Source organism: Carcharodon carcharias, chromosome 6 (genome assembly GCF_017639515.1).
Source record: "Carcharodon carcharias isolate sCarCar2 chromosome 6, sCarCar2.pri, whole genome shotgun sequence".
NCBI lineage: Eukaryota > Metazoa > Chordata > Chondrichthyes > Lamniformes > Lamnidae > Carcharodon > Carcharodon carcharias.
In genome coordinates, this window is record NC_054472.1 from 122,839,722 (window position 1) to 122,862,297 (window position 22,576).

General features: G+C 42.8%; 1 protein-coding gene across 1 annotated transcript in view; it reads left to right on the forward strand.

Annotated features, from left to right (window-relative positions):
• smchd1 (structural maintenance of chromosomes flexible hinge domain containing 1) overlaps window positions 1-22,576 on the forward strand; it is a 215,627-nt gene that overhangs the window by 146,345 nt on the left and 46,706 nt on the right. Inside the window, exons 33-35 of the mRNA XM_041189810.1 lie at window positions 2,525-2,628; window positions 11,407-11,468; window positions 12,444-12,528. Coding sequence (XP_041045744.1) covers window positions 2,525-2,628; window positions 11,407-11,468; window positions 12,444-12,528 — 251 coding nt within the window. The remainder of the gene's footprint in view (window positions 1-2,524; window positions 2,629-11,406; window positions 11,469-12,443; window positions 12,529-22,576) is intronic.

Consider the following 22,576-nt stretch of genomic DNA (forward strand, 5'->3'; position numbering starts at 1 on the left):
CATGTATATAGCTGTTTCACCTGGATGGAGTGCTTGGGATCTTGGATGGTCAGGAGGTAAAAGGACAGGAGTTGCATCTCCTACACTTGCATAAGAAGGGGAAGCGGTGTTGGGGAATGGGGGTGATTGAGGAGTGGACAGGATGCCGCAGCATGAATGGCCCTTTCCGAATGCTGAAAGGGAAGGGAAAGGTGTATTCCGTGATGGCATCATGCTAGAGTTGGTGGAGGGTGAGAAGAGGAACACGATCGCTAGTCTAGGTGGGAGGGGAAGGGGTGAGAGAAGTACTGTGGGAAATGGGCCAGACGTTCAAGGGCCCTCTCAACCAAGGGTGGGGGGCGTGGGGGGGTGAATTCTCATTTGAGGAAGAAGGAAGCACTGGTTTGGTTTCTGCATCATCAGAACAGATGTGATGGAACTGGAGAAACTGGGAAAATGGAGTAGAATAGTGTCCTAACAGGAAATAGGGTGTGAGGAAGTGTTTTTTTTTCTAAAAGGTTTATTTATTTAAAAATTGTTTTGTCGTGACTAAGTGCTAAATTGAGGCAAGCGTTACAATCGATCATTCCAAGCAAATTTCACAAAATTATAGGAAGAATAGAGTAGAATAACATGCTGATCATCAAATTATAGTCAAGGTAGTTGTGGGAGTCACTGGGCTTATGGTGAATATTTGTTGATAGCCTATCCACAGAAATGGAGACTGAAGTCAAGGTAGTGAAGGGAACAGTCTGAGGTGCACATGGTGAAGGTGAGAGAAGGGTGGAAAATGAAACCAAAGTGAAATTTTCCGTTCAGGTTGAGAGCTGGAAACAGCAGCAATGCATTCACCAATATACTAGAAAAAGAGATGAGGAAGGGGCCCTGAGTGGGACTGTAACAAAAAGACAAGCATAGCTAGAACCCATATGGGCACCCATTGCAATGCCTTTTATTTGAAGGAAGTGAGTTGAGTTAGAGGAGAAGTTGTTCAAGGTGAGAACAAGTTCAACCAGATGAAGGAGGGTGGTGATGGAGAGAGACCAGTTGGGCCTCCCTTCAAGGAAAAAGTAGAGAGCCCCATGATCTTCCTGGTGGGGGATATAGTGTAGAGGAATTGCATGTCTCTGGTGAAAAGGAGACTGTTCGGACTAGGAAATTGGAAACTATTAAAGTGACATAGCACACTGGAAGATTCATGGATATAGATGGGAAGAGACTGGACAAGGGGAGAAAAATTGGCCAAGATGGGAAGAAATCAGTTCAGTAGCGCAGGAACAGGCTGGAACAATAAATCCACCAGGGCAACCCTGTTTATAAATTTTGGAAAGGAGGCTGTTCGAAGTTTGATGACTGAGATTGGAGGCAAGATTTGCACAGAAGATAAGCTCTGGAAACAATGGCCTGATGTTCACTGGTGGGGTCATGGTGCAAGGGGTGTTAGGAGGAAGTGTTGGCACACTTGTGTTTGGCCTCTGCTTAGATAGAGGTCAGTTCACCAGTGAATGACAGCACCGTCCCTATCAGCAGGCTTGATGACGATGTAAGGGTTGGACCTGAGAGAATAGAGTGCAGCAAGTTCAGAAGGAGACAGGTTAGAATAAAGAGAACAGTGAAATTGAGCTGACCGATATGCCTGCAGTTCTCGATGAAAAGATCAAGAAAGGATCACGAGCTAGAGGGAGGAATCCAGGTGGAGGGAGAATCCTGGAGATGAATAAAAAGGTCTGCAAGCGAAGGAAAGACTCCTGGCCAAAAAGGGGGGCTGGGAGGCAAAAACGTGGGAAGAGCAGCTCAGTGCCACATGGAGCTTGAAGTTAATTAAGGTGGGAGCGTAAAGGAATAAAAGCCTTTGCTAATGACAGATCTTTCAGTGGCGGAGAGAGGAAGATTGAAGAGTATTGTGAATACACAGCAAAAGAATATGAGGCCCTGGTTTCAGTGTTGACAGGTCTTGTTTTTTCATTGTAACTTTATGGTGACCTGACTTCCTAGCCAGACCTTTCTGGTTTTGACGAAGTTTGATTCTAAAGCATTAGCTTAAGCTTGTCCAGTCACTGAACTATATAACAGCAGTGACTGCATTTTAAAAATTTGTCTGCAAATTGCTTTGGGATGTCTTGGGAACATGAGGTGCTATATAATGAAAAGAACTTGCAGTTATATCTTTTAAACGCCCTCTCCCAGAAATTTAGTGGATATGAGTCGCCGATACAATCTGGCTTTGACTGTGTATGCCATGTGTTTGAATGGAGAATACAAATCTAGCTTTTATATTGAATGGAACTTTGAACATAGTTGCACAGAAAAGACATTTGGAGTGAAATGTAGTAATCGTGATATACTGTTTAACTCCACAAACCAAGAAAGTATAAATTATTGATACAGCATTTCTTTTGCCTAATTTTTCATGATATGCTTGAGGATCATTATCATGCTTGAAAATAACCTACTGTGATAAGGGAATTTCCAATAATCTAACCCAAATATTCAAAGAAAATTATCTAATGTATTAACACAATATATTTGTATAACTCTCTTCTAGATTTTGTAGTTAGTGTTATTTCTGAAGATGGCAGTGCAATGAGGAATATCAAACCAGCAGATCTTACCATGAGGATCTGGAGGGGCCAGCGGCCATCATCCAATGTAAGTTAAATGAATACCTGATAATGCAGTTGTTATGTACTGGAGTGAGAGAGAACTGAAACCCTGTTCCCTTCCCTTACTGTCCGTGATCAGTATGTGTTTTGAAAAGGAGAAGTGTGTTTCTTAACCCTTCAATGTGTGGACAATTTGAATAACCAGCAGCAAACTTTTTATCCGTTTAAATAAAGGATTATTTGTTCATGTGTTTATCCCCAAAGTCTACCGTTTCATCACTCAAAGATCCACTCTCTCACATCACACCATGTGCGTGCACACACACACTTGAAGAAAATACAATTAAAGAGAATAGTGCACTTTTACAAGTTATAAACAAAAGAATAGTTCATAATTCTCGCAACTGGCTCTTCTTAGAAAACAGATGGCACAGGCCTGGTGAAGAAGAGGATTTTTGCTCCTGAAGTGTAATTAGACAAATTCAGTTGCCAAACTTGAATGACAGAATCGTTGCGGGATTCTGTCAAAGAGTTGGACTTCCTGAAGGTCACAAAGTTAGTTACTTCTAGACTTTTACCAGAAGATTTGTTTGCTATATTGGCGGACTTGAAAAGAAACAGACTTGGAGACCTTACGATGTTACTGTCTCTAGTTCTTAAGGCATAGGTGTAGCTTCCCTTTCTGCAGTTGTGGAGTTGTCTTTTTGCAGGCAGCACTTAAGTAAATAAGACAGCCATGTTGGTCTCCATATCATGTGGTTTCTCACAGCTCCCTTCCAAATATGGTGTGCTTACATTGATTACCACAACCTGCAGACATTCATCCTGGGGATTTGAGACAATCACTGTCTTGGTTTCAGAACAACCCATTCATGTGAGGAAATACCTTTTTGGATGGTTTCAGGGGATGGGTAGTGACACCTCTCATCTGGAATGCACCCTTTTGTCCTTTTGAGACAATCTGGCAGTTTTTGAATCTACAGACGAAGTCAGATAATTCTCAGTAACCATTTTGTGCAACCAATCGGTGTCCAATTTAAAAAAGAAAAGCCAGTTCCAGAAGATTCCACACTGAGTACAGCTTATATTTTGAGGTTGTGAATATGACATGCTTTTACTGGGCATGACACAATAATAATAACTATTTTAGCCTATCATCTTAATCCTGCTATTGTCTGTTACACTCCTTCCAGGAGAACACACAGCCTTTAAAATCTACCTGAATTAGGAGCCTAAAATCCCTGATATTGCCATAATACCATATTACACTGATCTTCCTTTTGGTTAGTTATGCCTCAATTTCCTGAGAATTTTATTAGGTCAGAGCATTAAAAGCCAGTGTAAAGCATGTGACACCATGTACACTCTCTCAAATCACTCTACATGTGAAATTAAAGCTTGAAACGATTTCATGATTACACATTTAAGAAAATGCAATCATGGACGTTTTGTTAGATCTTAATGCAAATCATCCCAAACTGTAAAGATGCATTCACAACTACCAAAAGTAATTTGTAGGCTTCAAATAAATTTTCGTACGACTCTAGAAATAAATGTTTAGACAGAAATGTTCATTCAGAAATGACATAAATTCCAGAAATTCACAGACTATATTTTGCATGAAGTCAGAGCTGTGTAGATGAGCAAAGAAAGATTTTGGTGAGGGTTTTGGGGAATAGTATAGTCACTTGCATTCAAATTTGCTTGATTTTTGTACTGTAAGTTAGCATTATGCTCTCTTCACACTGTTTTGGCACAACTTTTAAGGAAATTCTCCAGGGTTTATTGAGCAAAAGAGGAGGTGAAGTTGCTAGGATTAAAAATCTTAAACTTTCTCAGTAATGGATTTGGAAATTGATGCATCTGAAGGTAAATTCATTAAGACTGCAATAATAGGTTAAATCCCAATTTTCTAGCTATTGTTCCTGCCTAGCGAGGAACTGCATCAGAAGCGTAAGCTCAGTGAATTAGTCTTTAATGTTTTAAATATAGTTACCCATTTCACAACATAACATCATTAAAATAAATTCCTACAATTGATCTTATTGCAATAAAACTGAATTTTGACCCAACTTAGTTAAAGGCTTCAGTCCATTCAACATCGTACAAAATTAAAATGCTGCCGATGCTGGAATTCCAAAATAAAAACAAAAGCACTGGAAATACTCAATAGAGCAGGCACCATCTGTGGAGAGAGAAACCAAGATGGTATTTCCAGTTGATGACCCTTTGTCAGAAGTGTAAAAAGGTTAGAGATGGAATGGGCTTTAAGCAACTACAAAGATAGATGGAGCATCTGGTGGCAAAGAACAAAAGGAAAGTTTATGATAGGGTGAAGGGCAGGAGAGATTAAAGGACAAAGAGAACAATGGTGTAATTTAAAAGGTGGTGGTAATGGGACAAGTAAAGAAACACAATATGGGTCTAGATGAGGAGGAAATGGGAGAATAGCAGAATGATCAACAGCTGCTGAAAACACTAACTCCTGCTGCTGACCAGAAAGGCATCAGGAGCAGTTGTGCATGCACACTCAGCCCACACTGAAGCTGTTGGCATATTCACAATTGTTCCTGATGCCTTTCGGATCAGCTGGTGGTAGTGTACAGTGGTTTTGAAATATTGAAAAGGGGTAACTTGTGGAGCTGCCTTTAGACCCAGCATAATCTTTCCAGTTTTATTAAAAGGCAGCATTTATTTGAACAAGCGAACAAATTGGAGAAGTTGGAGCAGGGGCAATACACAGCCCAGCTAGCTCAGTTGGTAGAAAGTGGGGCTGTTAGTCCCAGGATCATGGTTTTGAGCCCCACGTTGGGAGATGATTTTTTTGTTAAATATTTCAGGGAAATGTTTTTTTTTAATTTTTAACATACTGTTGGGAGAAAAATATCTACTGTACCTGTCATTCCCAGCTATCTTGCATTCGCTACTGGAATAAATATTTGAAAATCAGCATTGCTTTATTTAATAGTTTGCAAGCCTTAATCTTAAATAAAACTCCAAAATATGCTATAAAGGAGATGATTAAAAGTACACCAACTTGCAAAAAATTGCACAATTTGGTGACAGAAAGCAGAAGCTGTACTTAAAAGCATCTCACTTGAAACACTCACTGGCTGACACTGCATCTGCACATGTGCAGGAAGTGCTTACCATAGTGTTGTGGCACAAATAAATACAGCCGTCTGGAAAAAATTGGCTGCAGGTTATGATCTGAAGTTGAACTCTTATAGAGTCTGGTATGTTGGTTCAATCAAAAGATGAGGTGCTGTTCCTCAAGCTTTTATTGAGCTTTATTGGAACAAGAGGCCAAAGTCTTGAGTGTCTTCTTTTTATTTCAGCATTTTTGCTGCATACCACCCCACATTTCATATGCATCTTTTTGAATTTGTAGCTTTATAGACATAGCACTTAAGTATTCTTTTAAGGATCATGGGTTCTGCAATTTGAAACATGAGCAATTGTTTCTGTAATTTCCAACCTATCTTCTATCCCTGGAATATTATAGAAATGTTTATTTTTCATGAAGGTCCAGCCTTTGTACATTAATTGCCCATTAAACATGTCATGGACAGATAAATCCAGTAGTTAACTTCATAAGTGCTCTTTTAGCATTGCGGTAAAAATTAATGACTGAAAATAAACCCCTCTTGTCCAGAAAAGGAACATTTAAAAGTATGGAGTTTCGTTCCTTCAGGCTGTGCATTGTTGGAGATTTGTCAAATTTTAAAATCTAAAAAGAAATTCCTTCCTCAATTGAAACATTGCTCTCTTTACTTCTCTTTCTGTCCAGATTTGACATTGAATTCATGAAATTCTCTTTATCAGTTCTGCCTCTGTTTATTTCTGAATCCTTAAACCTTATTGGTTAAGGACTCTTTTGGCCTCATCATTCACCAAGATTCCAGATGCCCGATTTCCCATTGCCAATTTTCACTTCTGGTGGGCAAAATATTTTTGAGCTGAAGAGTGCAGGAACAAGTCTAACTCACAGGACATGCTGTAAGCTGCCCTACTCCAAATTCTGGCTGATGCTCATTTATTCAGTGCACTTTTTGGCAGAGAGGCGGGTAGTGTAACAGGTTTGAGATTCTTGCTCCCTGTGTATACGAGAGCGGGGACTGTAGGAAGGATGAGCAAACTGACCATAGCACCGTGGTACAGGGAGTCATTCAAGTGGGGGGGAGAAAAGAGAAATGTAATTGTAATTGGGGATATTATAGTTAGGGGAATAGATACTGTTCTCTGTAGCCAGGATTGAGAGTTCTGAAGGTGCTGTTGTTGTTAAGAATATGTCATCTGGGCTGCAGAGGAACTTGGAGTGGGAGGGGGAAAGATCCAGTTGTTGTGGTCCAAGTAGGTACCAACAATATAGGTAGAACAAGGAAAGAGATTCTGCTGATGAAAAATGAGCAGCTAGGGGCTAAATTAAAAAGCAGAACCAAAAGGGTGATAATCTCTGGATTACTACCTGAGCCACAAGCTAATTGGCACAGGGTCAGTAGGTTAAAGAGGTAAATGCATAGCTCAAAGATTGGTGTGGGAGAAGTTGGTTCAAGTTCATAGGGCATTGGCACCAGTACTGGGAAAAGAAGGAGCTATTCCATTCGGATGGGCTCCACTTGAATCATGCTGGGGCCAGTGTCCTGGTGAATCGCATAACTAGGTTCGTAGATAGGGCTTTAAACTAAGTAGTGGAGGGGAAGGTTCAGTTGCATGGAAGTATAAAAATCAAAGTTTAAGGAGAGGTAAGAGAGCAGGTTAATGACTAGGCTGATTGCTACCAAAAAGTGAAAGGAAGGGACAGAGTGTGTGAACGCCGTATTGCACCAAAGAATCATATAAGAGTAGGGAAAATTGACAATAGGGCAAACTTAAAGGCTTTGTATCTGAATGTGTGTAGCATTTGGAATAAAACTAATGAGTTAACAGCACAAATAGAGATAAATAGGTATGATTTGTTGGTGATTACTGAGACGTGGTTACAGGAAGAACAGGTTTGGGAGTTGAATATCCAAGGGTACTCAGTTTCAGAAGGATAGGCAGGAAGGAAAAGGAGGTGGTGTAGCTTTGTTAGTAGAGGAAGAGATCAGTGCTATAGTGAGGAATGATATAGTCACTAGAGAGCAAGGTGTAGAGTCAGACTGGGTAGAAATAAGAAATAAATTGCAAAAGAAAGAAGTCCCTGGTAGGAGTAATCTATAGGTCCCCGAACAGTAGTTTAGCAGTAGGGCATGGTATAAACCAGGAAATACTGGGAGCATGTAAGAAAGGCATGGCAATAATCATGGGTGATTTTAATATGCATATAGACTGGACTAATCAAATTGGCAAGGGTAGCCTCAAGGAAGAGTTCATAGAGTGTATTAGAGATTGTTTCTTGGAACAATATGTTGTGGAACCAACCAGGAGCAGGCTATTCTAGATTTCGTTTTGCATAATGAGATGGGATTAATTAATGACCTCATAGTAAAGGATCCTCTAGGGAAGAGTGATCATAGCATCCTAGAATTTCAAATTCAGTTTGAGAGCGAGAAACTTGAGTCCTACACTAGTGTTCTGAAGTTAAACAAAGGTAATAACATAGGCATGAGGGCAGATTTGGCCCCAGTGGATTGGGCAGGAAGACTACAAGGCAGGACAGTTGATGAACAGTGGCAGATATTTAAAAAGATATTCAATTCCTCCCAAGTAAAATATACTCCAAAGAAGAGGAAGGACGGTAAGAGGGGGAAAAAGCATCCATGGCTAAGCAAAGAAGTTAAAGATAACATAAAGGCAAAAACTAAGACACACTAACTTGCAAAGGTCAGTGGCAGGTTGGAAGATTGGGAAACTTTTAAAGATCAACAAAGGGTTACGAAAAAAATAATAAAAAGAGCAAAAGTAAGTTATGAAAGAAAACTAGCACAAAATGTAAAAACTGATAGCAAAAGCTTTTACAAAAATATAAAAGGAAAGAGAGCAGCTAAAGTGAATGTTGGTCCCTTGGAGGACGAGACTGGGGAGTTAATAGTGGGGAATGCAGAAATGGCAGAGACGCTTAATCAATATTTTGCCTTAGTTTTCACGGTGGCGGACACTAGTACCACCCCAATAGTAGCTGGTAGTGCAGAGGATATAGAGAAAGAGAAACTTAGAACAACCGCCATCACTAGAGAAAAAGTACTGAGCAAATTATTGGGATTAAAGCGTGACAAGCCCCCAGGACCTGATGGCCTACATCCCAGGGTCTTAAAGGAAGTGGCACCTGAGATCGTGGATGCATTGGCTATAATATTCCAAAATTCCCTGGATTCTGGAAGGATTCCAATGGATTGGAAAAATGCTAATATAGCACCCTTATTCAAAAAGGGGAGGGGAAGGCAGAAAGTAGGAAACTGTAGACCAGTTAGTTTAACTTCTGTTGTTGGGAAATTGTTGGAATCCCCGTTATTAAGGCAGTTGTAATGGGGCATTTGGAAAGTCAAAATGCAATCCATCAGAGTCAGCATGGTTTTATGAAGAGTAAATCATGTTTGACTAATTTACTAGAGTTCTTTGAAGATGTGACAAGCAAAGTGGATAATGGGGATCCTGTAGATGTAGTATATCTGGACTTCCAGAAGGCCTTTGATAAGGTGCTGCACAAAAGATTAATACAGAAGATAAGATCACACGGAGTTAGGGGTAATATATTAGCTTGGATAGAGGATTGGCTAACCAAAGAAAGAAGAGAGTTGGGATAAATGGGTCTTTTTCTGGATGGCAAGCTGTAACTGTTGGGGTGCCACAGGTTTTGGTCCTTGGGCCCCAACTATTTACAATCTATATTAATGACTTAGATTCAGGGATAGAAGGTACTATAGCTAAATTAGCAGATGACACCAAAATAGATGGGAAAGTTAAGTTACAAGGAAGATAAAAGAAATGTATAAATGGATATGGACAGGTTAGGTGAATGGGCCAAAATTTGGCAGATGCAGTTTAACGTGGATAAGTGTGAGGTTATCCATTTTGGTCAGAAGAATAAAAAGGAGAGATGCTTCAGTGCAGAGTGAGCTGGGTGTCCTCATGCGTGAATCACTGAAAGCTGGTATGCAGGTACAGCAGGTAATAAGGAAGGCAAATGGAATTTTGGCATTTATTGCCAAAGGAATAGAGTATAAAAATAGGGAAGTGTTGTTGCAACTGTATATGCCTTGGTGAGACCGCACCTGGAGTACTGTGCACAGTTTTGGTCCCCTTACTTGAGGAAGGATGTAGTTACATTGGAGGCGGTTCAGAGGAGGTTCACTAGATTGATTCCAGAGATTCAGGGCTTGTCTTCTGAGGAGAGATTGAGCAGTTTAGGCCTATACTCGCTGGAGTTTAGAAGGATGAGAAGAGAACTAATTGAGGTATATAAGATGCTAAAGAGGATAGACAAAGTAGACGTGGAGCGGATGTTTCCCCTTGTGGAGCATTCTAGAAAGAGAGACCATAGTTTTAAGCTAAGAGGTGGTAGATTTAAATCAGAGATGAGGAGGAATTACTTTTCTCAAAGGGTTGTGAATCTGTGGGATTCACTACTTCAGAGTGCTGTGGATGCCAAGATGCTGAATAAATTTAAGGTGGAGATAGAAAAGATTTTTAATTAGTAACGGGTTGAAAGGTTATGGGGAGAGGGCGGGAAATTGGAGTTGAGGCTGAAATGAGATCAGCCATGATTATATTGAATGGCGGGGCAGGCTCGATTTCTTATGTGTGGTGGGGGGGTTCAGAATTATTGCATAAGGACAGGTGAAATTATCATAATTTCAAACTGAATTAATATAAAACTGCTTGAGGGGGGTGACGGTGGCATAGTGGTAAAGTCGCTGAGTTAGTAATCCAGAGACCCAGGTTAACACTCCGGAAACACAGATTCGAATCCTACCATGGCAGCTGGTGCAATTTAGCTTCAACTAGTAAAAGTCTGGAATTGAAAGCTAGTTTCAGTAACGGTGACCATGAAATTATCTTCAATTTTCTATCTGGTTCACTATGTTTTTTAGGGAAGGAAATTTGCCATCCTTACTTGGTCGGGCCTACGTGTGACTCCAGATCCACAGCATTATGGTTGACTCTTAACTGCCCTCTGAAATGGCCTTGTAAGCCACTCAAGGGCAATTAGGGATGGGTAACAAATGTTGGCCTTGCGAGCAACATCCACAACCCATCAAAGAATAACAAAAATGACCACCCCTGCTGGGAATGTTTAGCATTTTACTTGTATAACTGAGAATTGGGAGCTGGCCCATCAATTATGATCCAATTAAGGTTCATGCAGAAAGATACACCATAATTTATCACTCTGCTTTGGAACACATGTTCAGAGAAAGAAGCCCATCTTGACCACGTGAGCACGGCCCAGAGTACCCCAAAATTTCAATTTTACTTGAAACTAGTCATGTGGTGTTAAACAAATAGAGTAAGGACAAGTGTTGTTCGAATTTCAGAACTAAGGCCAGTTCTGAGTAATATTTCTTTAAATAGACTGCTGACATAATTTTGCAATTTTGAGGATAGTGAAATTGAACAATTTTTCTCTTCCCTGCTCTCTTTTCCTCCTGGCCCCCATGATTACATTGCTCCTATACAAATCCCCCTCACCCCAATGATTATGTTGCTCCTATACAAATTATATGGGGATCCTTATATGAATTAAAGGGTTGCAGATTTTAAACAGGAATCCTTTTCTTGTACACAAATGGAAAAATCAATTACAATTTTAATTTATTCTATATGCAAAGTAAATATTGTAACTTTGTATGTTATAAATCTGGCCTTCCTAAAATTTTAACCACTTCTGCATGTTTTTCTTCAGCCCACAATTCTAAACTGCAACAAAGGACGAGAAGGTGACAAAGAGGGATGTTTCTATTTCAGGTATTGGCTACACTTCTTTTCAGTTCTCAGTAGCACGTTTTATGTTTGGAACAACAGATGGCATTTATACGCTGTTTGTAATGTAGTAAAACAATCCCAAGATGTGCTGGGCATTCATTTGGTGTACTTGCATGAGCTTTAATGCTTTTTAATGTTAAACTGCCTGATGTTGAATCCAAATGGTGCCAGACTGAGAATTTCTAAAGTAGAGTTATATTTTGTTGCATATTAGTGTTAATAAATAACATTTGACTTGTAATTTATCCATCATGACAGCCAGAACCCATCAGTGACAAGACGGTCAACATATCTACTGCTATTTGACTTTCTGTTCCTTACAAAAAGCTCTTACCTCGATGAGTTACTGAGCCTAGTTTATACAACAGAGCTGACCTAACATATCAATGGAAGAAATGCTGAAATGTTATGGGTTAATTATATGACTCTTTCAAAGTCTTCAACAAAATAATGGTCCAATGTGATTGTCATTAGAATTTGACCCTAAAAAAAACCTCCTTAAATTACATACAATTTACTTTGTTGTTAATATTGAATTTTATGTTTGATCTCACGCTGTTATTTCACATCTCAAATTCCCTCTATAACATCTGCATTAATTTAAGTTACAGGACAGGTATGATCACCCTGGAGCAACTAAGTTAATTTTAAAGGAAGTTAGTGCTTTGGAGAGGCTGTAGAGCTGACTTGGGGTGGGTGGGGTGTGTGGGGGGAAGATGTGGGGGGATGGGTGAGATGGTTACTGACCTGAAGAACCTGACTCTAGAATTAAGAAAAGCATTATTTAGTTCTTTCTTTTTGTAATTCATAATTTAAAAAAATATAAAATCCTCCATTTTATTTGCTTCTTGATGGACACATGCTATACGAATTTCATATGTCCCCTGAATATTCTGACATTTGTACTGCTAATGAATTGTTCAAGCTCTTATTCTGTAACATACATTTACATTTCAGGGATAAAATTCTTCCAGAGCGGACAGGAGTACATACCATTCAATTTGTTTATTCACAAGACAAGATCGTGCTTTATAGTGAGCAGGTATGATATGTGATGGAACCCATTTAAAGATTTCATATTTAATAAAAAGAATGTAGATGGTAGAAAAACCTGATGAAACATCATCACTCGGCATCTGAAGAAAAGTTAAACTCTTCATCAGAATGAAGACCAAGATAATCAGCATTTTAGAAAGATGAGGAAAAGGGGGGAGAATTAATAGATGATAGTCAAAGGAAAGTTGAATGAGCTTTAAATTCTAATAGGAAAATTATTAAATATAAAAGATGGACTGTGATAATGGAAAGGCAAAAAGGGTGAAATAATGTGGAATCGGATGATAAGACTTGGGAGGGGCCATACAATAAAAAGGTGGGAAAATGGGGAAAAAAGAAACTGCACATGTCACAGGTCAGTCAATAATCAATAACATTTGATGTGTATGTTATGTACATCTAATTGCATACCTCCATTCAGTGACACATGGGGTGGAATCGCCCATGCCTGCTGTTGGGCATACTCGGTGGCATGAGAGGACGATATGGCAAGATTGCCCTAAATTGGTTTCAAGACGTCGTGAAACCAGTTTGTGATCGCATTTCTCACCATCGGACATCGGGGACATTATTGTAATACATCTACATATCATTATAAGGCCAGCCCGCTGGAATCGTCACCTCCCCGCCACTGCCAGATCGTCCGCCCATGTTGCCGTTAATGCACGCCGACGTGTTTCACAACAGCATATAAAAAGCATGCACTTTGAGGGAAACTCAGAGGTGAGTACATAGTAATGTTGTGCAGCGCTCGCCCGGGTTGCCTATTGGATTCGAGGTTGAAGTGGGTTGGAGGCGTGGGGGTAAGGGCTACCCTCCGGTTGAGGTGATTTGGGGGTAGGGGCAAGGGCTGCCCTGTGGTAGAAGGTAGTACACAAGCATGTGTGGGGTGGGTGGTGGGGGGGAGGGAAGCGGCCATGCATGAGGAAAACCCTGTATGAAGTGACCATCCCTCTGCAGCTGAGACAGTTCAGGCACAGCCACATTGACATGTGGAGTCAGGCGTCTTCTAGCTTATCTGCCAACTCAAGCAATGCAGAGGCATGCAAGTGCCAGCAAGTGCTCCAAAGCTTTTCACCCCCTGGGCACAGACTGCAAACTTATAAGTGTTTGTTAGACTACAGAACAGTTGGACGACTGGGTACGTTGTACAATCTCCTTGCTAAAGCTGGCTGTGGAGCAGTCACTGGTGGAGGCCTCACAGCCCCTTGCAATGTCATCATCCTGATTTGGATCAGTCTCCCCCCATAGTTCAAGCTAACAATGCAGCCATGAGGTGTAGGTTAGGAGAATGCCTGAGCTGAGAGTACAGCATGCAGTCTAATGGGCAAGGCTGCTGCCAGTCACTCAGTCAGAGTGGGGCGGAGGTGGTTGGGGTGTCGGGAAGCCATGCAGCGCACTAAATTTTGGCCTCCCAAGTGTTGGCATTCTCTGGGATGTGTTATGGGGCCTTCAGACTTAGCCAAGAGAGATTCTTAGTATACCAAGCTAACCCACTCGTCTCTCTTTCATCCTGCAGGAGGAGTACATCAGGATCATGGAGTACAATGAGGCATACAGCTAGGTCACCAGGCTCCATGACCCTGATGTACTACTGCAGGATGAAAGAGAGAGAGAGAGAAAGAGACATATGGGTTAGCCTGGATATACTAACAACCTCTCTTTGTTAAGTCTGAAGGCCCTTTAACGCATCTCAGAGTGCTGGCCCCCACTTGGATGGTTAGTGTTTAGTGCTCTGCATGGCTTCCAGAAACCCCAACTACCACCTTGCCATACAGAGAGCAAAGACAGCGGAGAAGAGAGCGTTGGCGGTGCCTGGCAGAGGGAGGAGCAGCACCCTCAGGAAGAAGGGGGCAGCTGGAGCTCCCACACACACTGCTGAAGAGCCACAACAAGCCATCATTGATCAGTGCCTAGCTAAACCCAGGGTCTTTGGGCGCTGCCTTTCATTCCTGCAGATGACCGACAACCAGTATCACCAAAGACTGCGCATGTCCAGGTAACTGGTCGGTCACATTTGCCAGCTACTGCTGGTTTTGGCGTCACGAGGACATGGAGGCATGAAAGTGACTATGGCACTCAACTTATTTGCCTGTGGCTCCTTTTAGGGTTCCACAGGTGACTTCTATAGGATAACACAAACCTCCATCCACAAATGCATCCATGAGGTCACAGATGCCATCTTTACGAGGGCACCCAACTTTGTGCATTTTGCCCGGAGTCCAAACAGCCAGGATGCAAGAGCAATTGGATTTGCCCAGATCTAAGATTTCTCACAGGGGTAGCGTGCGGTCAATTACACTCAGATCTCCGCCATAACAAGCGGTCAACAATGTCAACCACAAAGGCTTCATTTGCTGAATGTGGTGATCGCACACCAGCTGCACAAACACATACTGCAGGTCTGCGCACAGATTCCAGTGAGTGTACACAACTCCTACATTCTCAGTTGGTCACAGATCCCTGGTGTCTTCCAGGGCCCACAGAGGCTGCAGGATTGGCTCCTAGGGGACAAGAGCTACCTGTAGAGGACGTGGCTGATGATGCCCGTGTGGCAGCCTCAGACTGCAGCAGAGTGAAGGTATAATGAGGCTGATGCTGCAACTCGCAACTTGGTGGAGCAAACCATCGGGATGCTGAAAATGAGGTTTCCAGTGCCTGGACTGGTCTGGTAGAGCCCTGCAATATAGCCCACAGAGGATGTCACGCATCTTTGATGCCTGTTGTGCCCTTTACAACCTGGCACTGCAACCGGGAGAGAAGCTGGCTGAAGAGAAGATGCATGAGCTGGAGGTCTCCTCTAATGCGGAGGATATGAGGGTGAGGAGGTCCTCAAAGGCGGCAATGAGGCCCTCGCACTGACCAGACAATGGAGACACGCTCTGGAGGCCCTCATAGCTGCCAAATTCATGGAGGCTGATGACTTGGTGAGGAGACACCATAGATCTTCACATTGCACCTGTGAATGTTTGACTCCAGTATTGCTTTTGGCAGTGCACAATACCCTCTGTGATAATGCATGAAGACGCAGTGGAGGCCCTGATAGTCAATGATTGCAGGAGGATGATGACAACATGCAATGAGGACACTCCATAGATCTTCACATAGCCTTTGAGAATGTCTGGCTCCTCTCTGGCCAAGGGCAGCTCGCTTGCGCTCTGTGATCAGGGTCACAGAGATGCAGCCATGAAACTTTAAAAGCATCTGACTTTGCCTGTCTTTAGCACCTCACACCTTCAGGAGCACAACGTCACTGGTCACACATGCTGACGAGATGGGGGCCAGACCCACCTTTAAAGGTGCTGAGAGCACACAGAATGACGGAACTCTGTGATGCCTGCCCACAACATTCTGGCAGCAATGATGAGCATCGTCGAGTGCAGGCATCAGTAATGTGTCCAGAGAGTGAGAGGCTGAACCATCTCTTTGTCTGAAGACTGGACTGAGACATCTACCTTTATGTTGTGCAGAAAGGTTTCAAATCTGAGTGACACGAACACCGCTCAACAGAGCTATCCTTGGAGCTATAGGCGGGGAAACATTCTTGGGAGTTTATTTACCATAGTGAACATTATGTACAATTGATTAACACTCGTGTCCAGTCTGTGCAACTGCTCTTTAACTTTCCTAACCCTGCCGCTACGTCTTGGTGCCCCCCGGACATCCACAGTGGAGGTGGAGGCAGCTTATTGACTGCTAAGTGGTCACCTTGACGTGCGTCCTCTGGAGGGCCCCAGCCTGCTTTCAGAGTGCTGCCGTGTGGCAGTGGCACCCTCTTCGCTTTGTGGAGCTGGAGCTGCTGAGGTCAAAGGAAGAGGGGACTCGGATGGGCTGGACACTCCTAGGGTCATCTGGCTGGATAGCCGTGGGGGATACACCTGCTGATCCTCCTCTCTATGGATGCCCAAGTGTCCCTGACTGTTTCTTTGAGGAGAAAGGGTAGCTGGAATGTGATTGGGTTCTCTTCTTTCCCCCCCCCCCCCCCCCCAAATCTCGCGTACACACTATTGGAGTCCAACTATGGCGTCGGCAATGGAGTTGAGCCCACATAACACTGCAGAAATGACTACCTGGCCCAAGGTCTCTGTGGCAGCCATGAAAATCTTTGTTCAGGGCGATGACTTCATGGCGTTGGCATGCTGGCACTATGACCTCAAACTGAAGGCGGACAGACTTCTCCATCGTGCCGTGCAATCTGAGGAGTGCAGCGGACATCCCTTACTGATGTTCCTGAGTTTGCTTCTGCAGCGTCAGCAACTGTGAGATGACCGAGTCCAGAGGCTCATCATCTGACTCGGACTTATCAAATTTCTGGCCTCCAGCAGTCCTCCAAGTGCTGGACACCTGGGAAGTCCCTGCTGCTGCCTGCTGTGGATCAGAAAGTGCAATTGTGCTCACTTCATTGTGATTCTGAGGTTACTGTACAGCTAGGCCCCACTGAGGTGTGTATCTCTGTGGTGATGAAGGAAGTGGATGAGCGCTGTGACGGGTCTTCAGGGAGGGTTTCGGCAAATTCCTTTTCTGAGCTTCCCTCGGGGCTTGATTGGAGGCCCTGGGTCCTACTCTGCCTTGGCAGTTTCCTAGATGTGCCTGCAAAAGCAAAGAGAGATAATTAATGCATGGCCATTAACCATTACTCTCAGCGTTGTTGCCTAAGGAATGTTGCACTGCTGGATCCTCACTTGGTTGAGCACTGCCGACCTCATCATCAGCACAGCAACCATCTAGATCCTCGCCAGCCAGCTGGATGACTCTGTTTTCAAAGCCCGTGAAGTCCTTGATTTCAGGCATTCCTCCACCAGTCTGCAACCTCTCCCTCTTGTGTCCCCACTTGTCTTACATGAATACAGATAGAGAAAATGTAAGTAGGATGCTTGCCAGGCCAGATGATATGTGCCTGGCATGTGTGGGTGGTGAGTGATCCCACAGATGTGTTGAGGACAATGAAGGTATGTGCGAGAGAGTGAATGGTGATGCCCCTTGAACTGGCAGTCAGTGGGGGCCCTTTGGATGTGTGATGGGTTTGTGATTGTGTAAGTTGAGAGTAATGAGAAGAGTGACTTACCTTGGTGGAACAGAGAAGATCATTCATCCTCTTGTGGCACTGGGTGGCTGTCCTCTTTTTGCAGGGTGTTGGTGCCGATCAACACTGCCACTGCCTCCCAAGCCTGATTAGTGACGCTGCTGCCCATCCGGCAGCCAGAGTGGGGTAGAGGACATCAGGGTGGGCCTCCATTGTGCCCAAAAAGCACTTGAGGGATCCGTCACTGAAGCAGGGGCCTGTAGTCTTTTTGTCTTTCGAGGCCATCCTGTCTTCCGTGCAGCAGTTATGGGCTGAAAGCACTGAGAGGTGTGCGCACGATTGCACTTTAAATGTGGTGCCCAGCATGATGAAATGGCGAGCTAATGGTGTGTCGGGCGAATGAGAGCCCGCCTGCCATGGAAATAGCGTGTTTCCTAGGAATGCATAATTAATGTGGCAGGTTTGGGACAATACGGTATGAAAAGCTGCCATCGTGGCCAGTGGGAGAAGGTTGTTTTACGCGCCATCTACTGCACTTGCGCAGAATTGTCACAGATTCGAACTATGATCTCACCTATAGTTGTGCACATTTTCTAGATGAACCTCCAGAATCTGTAGATCCCTGTACCTATACCTACAGCAACAATTTACTTTTATATAATTTAGCTAACAATGGAATTGAAAGACCTTGACGTCTTAGCAGACTTAATGTTGAACATATGTCTAATGCAGAGCAGCAATCAACAAAATAATGGAATATTGAACTACAGCATGTAGTCAAAACCATGCAATATATGTTAGAGGAAGTTGTATTCAAACAGTATAATGAACTGGACCTACCACACCTTGCATATTTGGTTTTTTGTCACTCAACATTTGAGACATGGTGCCGATGAAATCCATGCAGCAGAGAGTAGTTGTGGACGGGGATGGAGAGAGAAACTGAAACCTCAAAATTCCCTTCCTCTCTGTCCATAATCAGTGTGGTTTATTTTTGAAGAGGTAGATTTGTGTGTTTCTAAACCCCTATTGATGTCTGGTTAATTTAAAGATACAAGCACAGACTTTTGTGCATGCGAACAAAGTGGATTATTTATTCTCACATTCATCCAGAAATATCTGAACACTATGTCAGTCGCATACCACACACTCAAGAAAGATTAATTAAAGAAGGTATTGCACTTGTATAAACCAAAAGAATAGTTAACAATTCACATGTCTTTGAGAGTCCATTGAAGAAAGAAGCTTTTTTTCACTCTTAAGTTCAAATGACTGGGGTCTGCATATCAGGCTTACTACAAAGAGAGGAATGTTTAGCGGGTCACAAAGTTAGGCACTCATGGCTATTGTATCAGGATGTCCAATTTCTTTACAGGCAAACTGAGCTTTGGAGTCAGGCTGGGAGTCATAGACTTCTAAGCTCCTGGGTTCTTAAAAGGCAAGGGTGACACAGCCTTTGTCTGCAGCTTTTGCCTTGTTGGTGTTATTTTGAAGACTGCCCCCAGGTCTCTTTTGAGTTTTGGGATAAAAGGATTTCAGTTTCAGAGAACCAGTTTCAGTCATATGGCCATCGATATACAATAAAAGGTAGATGGTGGTCTTTCATACTTGGCTTGTGAATAACTGGTCTCTTAAACTTTCCTTTGTTATGTTGCAAAGCTGGAGACAGAGAATCCACAAGTCCATTGACTCTGTTATTTGGAGTAATCTTAGAACAATGGCAAGCGTAAATTCCACAACGGTGTGCTTTATAGGCATGTCCATTCAGGGTTGGGGGGGTGGGGGGGGGGCGGTGTTGGAGGGCTCTCCCATCCCTAGTATTGAAAGTCAGATCCAATAAGAAAGATTGAAAATGTTGGCTTTTCAGCCTTGAAAGGAGAAACACAAAATAGTATATAATCTAGTAGTAGAGACAAAAATCCTGGAATAATTTAAAAAGCAGTTACTGTTGTCAATGGACTTAGGTGTCTTACTGAGCCTGTGGGGGAGCTGCAATGGCCCTTCCTCATCAGTAATTACCTTGCGAGCTTCTGAAGTAATTTACAAAGTCTGTATTTAGGAATGAAACCAGCAAGTAAAACCTCAAAAATTATAATCTCCAAATTATCCACACTCTAGTGAGCATAGAAGTAGGATAGAACAGATGAATGGTTAACTGGAGGGATGATGCATGAGCAAAGGCTTTAGATACCTGAGACATTGAGATCAGTTCTGGTGGAGATGGGACCTGTACAGGCTGGGCAGATTGCACCTGAACAGAGCCCAAGACCAATGTCCTTGCAAGATGGTTTGCTACTGCTATTGGCAGTGATTTAAATAAACTTGGCAGGAGGATGAGAAATAGGGGGTAAGATTAGAGACAGAAAACAAGGTGCAAAAAGGATTGGGAGAGACCAATAGACTAGAGTGAGAAAGAGGAAGGTATTAGGTGGGGTCCAGGTAAGATGGAAAGCAGTAAGTTCTAAATTAGGTTTGCAGTCCATGTATGTGAACACGTGAAATGTTATAAACAAGGTTGGTGAGCTGCAAGTGTAGTCAACCACATGGGAGTATCATATTGTGGCAATAATGGAGATCTAATTCAAAAAAAGAACAGAACTGGGTGCTAAATATTCCTGGATGCAAGATGTTCCAGAATGATGACGAAGGAACTAAAGGAGGAAGGGTGGTGGTAATGATAAGGATAATGTCAAAGTGGTGGAAAGAGAAAATGTCCTACGGAGCTCAAGGCTAGAATCTATGTGGTTAGAAATGAAGTGAAAGTCTCCGTAGTCCCAGAGGACCACAGGCTGCTCTCTCATTAGAGAAAGACGACAGGTGGTGAGTTTAACCTGAAGGTTACCACACCTCAGGTGAGGGACATGGTTGAGAAGGCCTTGATGGATGACCTCAGCCGCTATGGGATTGAACACGCGCTGTTGGCATCACTCTGCATCACAAATCAGCCGTCCAGCCAACTGAGCTAACCGGCCCCCAATGTGGGTAAAGCTAAGAAATAATAGATGTACCATTGCACTAGTGGGTATATTCTACAGGTCACCAACTAATGGGAAAGATGTTGAAGAACTAATTGACAAATCAATTATAGGGAGTGCACAAATGATAGAGTAGTTATAATGGGAGACTTTTAATTATCTTAATATAGGTTGGGATCATATAAAAACCAGAGAGAATAAACCAGTCAGGATTTGAATGCAGGTAAAAAGGTGGGATGTTGAGTTTTAATAAGAGTTTAAGGTGGGCTATAACATTGCTGGTTATAAAGCAAAAACTTACGCACGTGACAAGTAAGCAAGTACCAGTCCAGATCGGGCAGAACGGCTAGCATGGATGAACAGCTCTTCAGTTCTTCTCTTCCTGGCGCTTAAGTCTTCATGACTTCTGGAACCCCTCAGGAAGGTTTGACTGGAGTCTTCCTCAGAGCCCTTTTCCACCACCTAATGTAATGAACCCTTCCAAAGTCTCTTACTTTATACTCTTTTTCAGAGATGGATGCCTGGATGGATTATTGACCAGGACTTTTGGACCTACGAAGATTTACTTTATTTCAAAATAACTTATGGTGTGTCGAGGTCTTTGTCTAAGCTTTGGATTAAACATCCTGCCTTGGATATCAGTCACCTGTCATTAATCTTTTGGACCTTCGCACATATCATATAGCCATATTCGGCCTTCCTTACCTCATTTCGTCCTCTCAAGCTGTCTTTTCTGGACTAGTTCCTTCCTCCCATTCATTCCACTATCAGTTATTTATATCTAAGCCTGTTCATGAGGCCTGCTAACAAGCATTCACAATGGTCATTCAGTGCAATAAAAGCTGAATGTGCTGGAAAATCTCAGCAGGTCTGGCAGCATCTGTGGAAAGAGAAACAGTTAACATTTTGAGTTGAATGTGACTTCTCTTGGGAACTGTTCCAAAGAAAGGTCATGTTTGACTCGCATCATTAACTCTGTTTCTCTCTCCACAAATGCTGCCAGGCCTGCTGAGTTTTTCCACCATTTTCTGCCTTTATTTCAAATTTCCAACATCTGCAGTATTTTGCTTTTAGTAGCCATTCAGTGCAGCTGTTCTTACATCTTATTGGGTTAGTGAACTGGGCTGCAGACACATCTATTATTACCACATAATGCTGGATGTATGTACTTCAGCAAGCAAGCAAGTTTATAGGAAAAGTCTAACACATCTTCATACCGCTCTTTCATCTATGGCTTTATGTTCAAACTAGCCAGCCTTAACTAAGAATAATAATTTTTTTACTATTTTGTTCATGAGGCATCGCTGACTAGGCCAGCATTTATTACATGTCCCTAATTGCCCTTGAGCAGGTAGTGGTAAGCTGCAGTCCATGTGGTGTAGGTCTACCCACAGTGCCGTTAGGAAGGGAGCTTCAGGATTTTGGTCCTGCAACAGTATAGGAACGGTATAGTCCCAAGTCAGGACACTGACTTGGAAGGGAACTTGCAGGTGATGGTGTTCCTATGCATCTGCTGCCCTTGTCCTTCTAGGTGATAGAGGTTATGGTTTTGGAAGACGCTGTTGAGGGAGCCTTGTTTGAGTTGCTGCAGTGCAACTTGTAGATATCACGCACTGCTGCCACTGTGCATCGGTGGTGGAGGGAGGAATGTTGAAAGTGGTGGATGGGTTGCCAATCAAGTAGACTGCTTTGTCCTGGATGGTGTGGAGCTTCTTGAGTATGTTGGAGCTGCACTCCCATCCAGGCAAGTGAAGAATATTCCATCACACTCTTGATTTGTGCCTTGTAGATAGTTGTCAAGCTTTGGGGGGGATGTCAGGAAGTGAGATACTGGCTGTAGAATTCCCAGCTTCTTACCTGATCTTGTGGCCACAGTATTCATATGGCTAATCTAGTTCAGTTTCTGGTCAATGGTAAGCCCTGGGCTGTTGATAGTGGGGGATTCAGTGATGCTAATGCCATTGAATGTTAAGGGAAGATGTTTAGATTCCCTCTTGGAGATGGCCATTGCTTGGCACTTGTGTGACACAAATGTT